The sequence below is a fragment of the Scomber japonicus genome, chromosome 10 (assembly GCF_027409825.1).
Source record: "Scomber japonicus isolate fScoJap1 chromosome 10, fScoJap1.pri, whole genome shotgun sequence".
In the NCBI taxonomy this organism is placed as follows: domain Eukaryota; kingdom Metazoa; phylum Chordata; class Actinopteri; order Scombriformes; family Scombridae; genus Scomber; species Scomber japonicus.
Genome location: NC_070587.1, coordinates 15,098,854 through 15,106,101, shown reverse-complemented (window position 1 = coordinate 15,106,101; position 7,248 = coordinate 15,098,854). Strand labels below are relative to the sequence as shown.

Sequence of the window (7,248 nt, the reverse complement as noted above, 5' to 3'; positions counted from 1 at the left end):
AACATTACCCGGAAACACTTTAAATAACCCCTCTACTGGTGCATATGGAGCAGAATAAAGCAAATATACATCAAGATGCTGTCTTGAAGTTCTGTCTTGAAAGGTAACTCAGTGTGAAATGTACAGAAGACAGTGTCTGTAGTTGAATGATGTCAACTGCTCCATCAATGCAAAAAGCTGCAGCAGCGTATGCGTACAGCAGTGAGGAGCCAAAAACAGAACAGCTGGGCTCAGATCAGTCTGTAGCTGCCGTAGCAACAACACATGACAAGAGTGTCCTGCATGAGTCTCTGTCTCATGTCTTCATGGTTAATTTATTCTCCATTGTGTTTTTTTCAAGTTTTTTGTGTTCAGAAAGAAAAGGTCCGGAGTGCTTGGATGTTCAAACAGGTGAGATGAAGGTGCTCTTTGGTAGGGAACACAAAAGTTCAAAAAAAAAAGAAAGGTCCGAGGCTTTCTTCTGGCAAAAACAGTTTAAAAGCCCTCATTCAGATGACTATGTCACGGTGAAATTCATAAAAACATGGAGAATACTTGTGCATGTTTAAATAGAGCAAGATTACAACCCACACACAGCAGCACAAACAGCCTTCTTCAGAATGTCACCCAGCTCTATTTTCACATGCTCATGTAATGTGTGTGTTTTTAAGAATGTCACCATGAAATAGCCATCTGAATAAAGGCTTTTAAACTTTTTTTTTGCCAGAAGAGAGCCTTGGACTTTTCTTCTTTCATGAGCTTTTGTGTGCTTCCTATAACCGTCTTCTCCTCACTGAGTCTTTACTTTCTTGCTGTGTGTCCCAGACTCTCGTCTTCTGGCCTTGGGGGCGTAACGCCTGGTGGAGATATAAGATGCAAACAGGATTGTGTTGCTGTCATTTCAGCTAAAAATCACTCAGGTGGATTGTGAAAAGAAAAGAAGCTGTCAGCAGCAGCAAGGAAGGGTCAAAGAACAATGGGTGCCAATAGCAAAGTAGATGCATTACGTCAAGCACGGAGGCACTGGAGTCCATCCAATATATGTTCTGCGCAAGTGTGTGCGTGTTTGTAATATTGTGTGTGGGGGTGGGCCTACCTTCGCTGGTAGAGGTAGAGGAGGAAGAGGAGCTCGTCCCTGAAGCAGGAGAGTTGATGAGATGACAAAAAGGATCGAGAGGAAGAGAAAAAGGAGGCGCAGGAGCACAGGTCTGAGATCATGGTGTTTACTCCCTGGTGGAGAAAAGAGAGGTAACTCAAAATAGGATCACTGTTAAATTCAGATTAAGATCATTCTTTGAATAATATCTAATAATTGAATGTCTTACACAGAAAAAAAAACAAAGAGTGAACAACATGCAAACTGGAAACAACATAGAGGTTGTCTGTGAATAAAGCAGAGACATGACTGTACTCACTCTGTACATCAACACTGTCCCCTGCAGGTGGCTCACAGACTTCAACTGGAGAAGCACAATGAGTAAAGAAACAATATTTGACTAATTTCCTTCTCTCAGCACTTTAATCACATAATCTGATAAGTAATACATTATTAAAGGCGGGGATCTTTGTTTTAGTTGTAGGACAGACCTTGTGGTTGATGTAGAGCTGCGGGGCCATGGACAGGAAGCCAAGGGCATACACTCCTGAGAGAAGAGAGGAGGAGAGTTACAGTGTTGATAAAGCTCATTATAGGTTATATAGAAGCGAAGATTTCCCCTTAATCCAAGTTAACTCACCAGTCACCAGGCTGTTGATCATCCAGGAGTAGTAACTGTTAACAAAGTATCTTAATAATTAGAAGTTGCATATTTGGTGCCTGAGTTACGTTTTCTAATTTAAATCATATTATTCAGTGTAGAAAGAGGGAGAGAGAGAGAGAGAGAGAGAGAGAGAAAAGATAGAAAAGTGCGGAGTAAAAAAACCCTCAAAAATATTCAGTTAGGATTTGAATCTGACACTCCAGCACAGGTGGAGAGTTTAGTGCTACCTGGATGTAAAACAGTAAAGGTTATGTCAAAATACACGTGTCAAAGCAGACAGCTGAAGTGTCAGTTATGATGAGCTCACCTCTTTTGACGTAAGTAGGCCAGAGAGAAAATAGCTCCACTGATACACAGAGGATAGACCAAGTAGGACAAGTATCTGGACGCCTGGGGAGACAAAAAAAAAAAAAAAAACACAGACAAAATATTAAAATAAAACAAAGCCTAGAGCAGAATATAAAAATCAGAGCTGGTGGAGAGGTGGAGGATGCAGATAGAAACACACTAGCACCTGTGTGTCGTATTCAACAGTCTTTCTTTCTTCTTCATCCAGCTTGTTTACCTGTACAGTGACAGAAGAGATCGTCAACAGAAATTTTTATCTTGTCAAGTTAAGTTAAGTTTGTCTGAAGCTAGATTGAACATGGATGGGTAAATACTCACATGGAGCTTGGAGCTTTTCCACTGTACGTTGATCTTAAACACTTTAAACAACTTCCATACCTGACAAGATGACAGATCAAGAGGTAAAACCAATCAATGACTGCTAGATATCACTTGTGATGTCATGATAAATACCTCTACACATGCTCCCAGCCCAACAGGAAGCAGCACCAGGAGACTGGTCTCCTCTAACAGATGGACGAAAATCAGCAAAGTACTGAGACTCCGCCACAGAACTAGAAACAGAAGAGCAGGATTCATTTGCACATTGTAAAAGAGATGGCTCGTATCATTTGATCAATATTATTAGGATGGTTTCTGACCTGACTTCCTGGACATTCCTGACATGCTCTTCTTTTTTCTCCATGAGCTGATATCATTTTTCAGAGCCAGGAATTCACAGATGAGCTGCAGCAGAACAAAAAACTACTTGATTCAACTTCATTTTACAAACTGTGATTTGTAATACAAAACACCACTGTGCCTAAATCTAGAGCTGATGTAGGATTATTTTCATTGTCAATGAATCTGCCAATCAATTTTCTCAATGCTGGTGGTCGATGATCTATAAAATGTTCCAAAAATGGTGAAAAATGTCAATCCCCAAGCTCAAGACGACAGTCCACAACCCAAGAATATTTAGTTTAGTATCAAGACTAAATAAACCAGAAAATATTTAAATTTGAGAAACTACAATTCAAGACTTTGTACATTTTTTTCTTGAAAAGTAATTGACATGACATGTATGACATGTATGACTTGGTATTTAACATAGATAATATCTCACAATACTACGTACCAAGTGCCTTCTAATTTGTACTGTATGCTAAAATGTGTGGTGTTGTATGGTCTTACTTGCAGAGCTGTGATGAGTGCAGTCAGCACTAACAGGTAAAGGTTGGAACCAACCAGAGTTTCTTTAATCTCATCTATGTTTTCCTCAGTGAAGCCTAGATAGACAAAACAAGAATGATCTCCTCGTTATGTGACACAAAAGACTGAGGCTTATATCCAAATAAAAGAAAGATTTACTGTAATATATAATGTATTAATATCTGATTTTGGTGACTGAAAAACAGTTATCTCTTGGCCCCGAAACTACTTCAAAATGTCTCAATACACCAAAATGTTGCAGACTGGAGACCACATCTTGCAACCCATTTAATGTTATACAAAAATGTTACTTCACCAGACACAATACCCCATTATCTCATTAACTCACCAAACTGTCGCAGAGAATAAACCACATCCTGTAAATGGACCCAAAATCTGAAACTTCTTAAAGAGATTCCCTCATAAGACACAGTCAGAGGGAGCTGGTCGGTGCTGCTGCTGATCTCCTATGGATGGATGGACGGATGGATGGACGGACGGATGGATGGACAGATGGATGGATAGATAGATAGATAGGTAAATAAATGTACGATCGTTGTTATTTAATTCAAAATGCAGTAAATGGTCTTTAAGCATTTTACCATGAGATCTCTGACTCTGAAGCTGAGCTCGTTCACCAGCAGCAGAGGTAGATACATCATCTGTCTGCCATCCTGAGAACTGGAAGAAGAAACAGGAGGAAAGTTTCATTTAAGCTTGGGGCAGATTCCCTATTCATGGACTGAAGTGAGTAATGAGTCATTTTTTTGAGAGATGTGACTGTGTTTTTTTCTTTCTCCTTTTTATCCAGATCGCATTGCTAACCCTCCACTCTATTTCTACAGAGCAGTAATCATGTTGGTTTTCAACTTGGGGGTTAGGACACCTCAAGAGGGTCACAAGGTCAAGGTATATCTTAGGAGTCGTGAGATAATTAATGGCACATCAAAGCAGGAAAAAAAAATTCTATTTCTGCCACAAAAAATATATTATTTTTCTTTTTTCTGCTGCATTTTACCACATTGAGCCTCTAATAATGATATAAATGTTATTAGACTGTACATGTAATGATTTTCATCTTTTAAAAGAACATCATTAACATATTTCACTTTCTATGTTCAAATAGAGAATAAAATATTTGAGTCTACTTGGTATTCTCACTTTACCGCACTAAATATCATGACAAGCAGCACTTACACTCTCATATAGCGCCGCACATCACTGGGAAGCCCTGCCTTGTTGAAGGTGAAGTCCTCTGACATCATATTGATTGACAGATGGGGTCTCCAGTGGGATACAGATTTCTCTGATCGGGCGCTCGACCTCTGATGGAGCCAAAAATAACAAGGCCACAAACTGGTTTGGATTACGCACACGTCCAAATGTACTGCAAAGGTAACATAGCAGTTGAAACATGAAGCCCTCTGACAGCTATTGAGTTACATTTCACCTTCTGCGTGTCTCTCTGCCCCTCTCTGTGTGTGGGAGTGATGTAGATGGTGAGCTGAGCTGCATAGTGGACCTCTCTGCTGTCCTCTAAAGGTGAAACACCGGCCTTGTGAACGTACACGACAGCATACAGAGTGCCATTAGCTCGAGTCTCCTCCGGCAGAGGGACGTTCACCTGCCTGCAGACAAAAAGAGAGACAGGAAGTTAAAACAGCCAGTCTGCCAAGCAGAGATAGGCAAATAGGCATTTAAGCTTTTAATATATATTTAATGATCACCATGTGCAGTTGGTGTTAGGACAGAAGTTATAAAATACATCTTGACTCTGTATCTACAGTGCAGAAGATTTACAGTCCTCTTTTACTCCTTTCAAACACTAATCAATGGTCCTTATCTTCTGTTTGCAGCCACTACAATGAGGCCTATTTATTTCTATGATTTCTATAACAATCAAGTTACTACCACTGTGTTGAAAAGAATGTCATGCCATACACGTGTTTCTTCTACGGTGTTACTCTTGTAGTTGAAATGAGGAGGAATTGACTGATAAAAACGTGTATGGTTGTAACATCAACATGTCAAACCCACCGCTCAAATGTAGAGTGTGGGTCGAATGGGTCTATTTTCACAGCGAGGTTGAGCTGGCTGTTGTCTGGCACGAGGCAGGTGAAGACACTCAGCTGGATAAAATGAAGCAGAAGAGAAGAAGAGTGATTAGAGGAGATTGAAAGCAATCATTCCATTTTAAAAACAGCAAAAGGAGATACAGATGCAGTAATGGAGAAAACCCTGCAGATGTTCCAGATGTGTGTATTGTGTCATCTCTCTCTGGGGCCGAACTTTCTTATTTTTACTAATGATTTCTGTGAAAAGATCATTGTGATGATGGTGCGGTATTGTAGTGGTCTGGATGAATAAATCCTACAGCTAGACCGTCATGTTCAGGATTATAAATGTGTGTGTGGGGATTTTCTCCATCATGTAAATCACCAAAGCATCCCAGAGACTCAACGTACACACTGTGTCTTTCTATTTTTAAATAATGTCCCACATAACTTATTTAATTTAATAATAAATTAAAAAAACAAACCAAAATCCATTATTTTTAATTCCCATGGATTCATGATCAATCAATGTAAAAGCAGAGGCAATGGGTTGAGCTCCTCTCGGGTACATTTTCAGGCCCATGCTGTCATTTACTAGATCTCACTGTCCCTCATTTGTCCACTTGCTATAATACTAGTAAAGAAACAGGGCCTGTGCTCACCTGTAGTCTGGGTCTTGCAGTCAAATAGGAACTGATGCATTGTTCTCCTCTGCCTCTATCACAGGGTTTGGTGTTGAGGAAGCCGTACAGCAACCAGGCGGTGTGGAGCATGTAGACCACAAACACCCCGAGCAGCAGTTTAGCGATGGAGTTCCTCTTACCGCTGCCGTCCGCCGGCTTGGACAAGCACGATGGGAACATGGCAGGTTATACACTGATGCTACAATATCAACGACTAACAAACGCAATACCAGTGGACTTGGTTAGTTGAAGTCCGGAGCGGCTTGAAGTCGGCATCAATACAATCCAGCTGTCCGCTTCCTCTCGGCCGCAGTATCCTTCCGGTAATCTGCATCCAGCTGTGGGATGCTGGTGCCGACGCTCAGCTCTCCGCGGCTGCGCAGACAGTCTGACTCGTGTACCACAAATTGTTATTAAGCAGACACACAATACCCATCTCCTCAATTTATTTAGTTTTTTTTGGTCCAGGACAGTGCAGTTATTGTTTCCTCTCATTTTTCCTTTTTTTTTTTAATGTTATATCAGTAATTTTCCCCTCTCCCACTATCTTATATTGGGATCAGTTGTGGAGAGTAACTTTGAGTGCTGGGACCAGAGGGTCATTTTTATCTAGTGTTTTTAAAAAGGAAGCGTATTGCTGCCACGCCAGAACAAATAACTGCATAAATATATCACCCTATAACATTAAGACCTGCAACTTAACTAAAAAGGCAGATAGCAGTCCTTGACTCCAATACCTTTGCTTAACGTGCACCTGTTGTAAGTGGATGATAGTATTTAAATCACATCCCGTGCCCAATACAAACTATAATCTGCTGTGCGCCGACTTGACCAAATAGCAGTACTTCTGATTTTCCTACTACTATAAAAAAAAAAATCATAGCAAACAAAAATACAGCATTCAATTTGTCCTTAACTTGATTATTATTATTTATTATTAAACAAAAACAAAACAAAAAACACCCTCAAACAGCCACTGAGGCACCTCAGGAATTAATCTTACACAGGGTAAAAAATAAGTGCATTGTCCAGGCAAGCATGACGTTTCTTTTGGTTTATTTTACCATTAACAGACAAACAATGACATCTTTCACCTCATACCCATCTACCTATAGAAATAAATTCACCTCTGTGCCCTCAAAACGAAAGCACTAGTACTTAAAACCAAAATTATATTAGGCTACAATAAAACTAGCTATATTCTTCACGCAAAATAAATAAACGTTTATTAAA

General features: G+C 40.0%; 1 protein-coding gene across 1 annotated transcript; it reads right to left on the bottom strand.

Moving 5' to 3' along the window:
- Positions 1 to 769: 769 nt before the first annotated feature.
- On the bottom strand, positions 770 to 6,195 carry LOC128365767 (lipid scramblase CLPTM1L-like). Its single transcript, XM_053326344.1, has 17 exons — positions 5,995 to 6,195; positions 5,316 to 5,407; positions 4,729 to 4,906; positions 4,476 to 4,603; positions 3,881 to 3,959; positions 3,628 to 3,745; positions 3,261 to 3,355; positions 2,729 to 2,813; positions 2,541 to 2,641; positions 2,406 to 2,465; positions 2,254 to 2,304; positions 2,047 to 2,129; positions 1,716 to 1,750; positions 1,567 to 1,622; positions 1,395 to 1,439; positions 1,076 to 1,209; positions 770 to 836 (listed from the first exon to the last, which is right to left on the bottom strand). Exons 1-17 carry the CDS (start codon positions 6,193 to 6,195, stop codon positions 770 to 772), a joined length of 1,608 nt encoding a protein of 535 aa, XP_053182319.1.
- Positions 6,196 to 7,248: the final 1,053 nt, after the last annotated feature.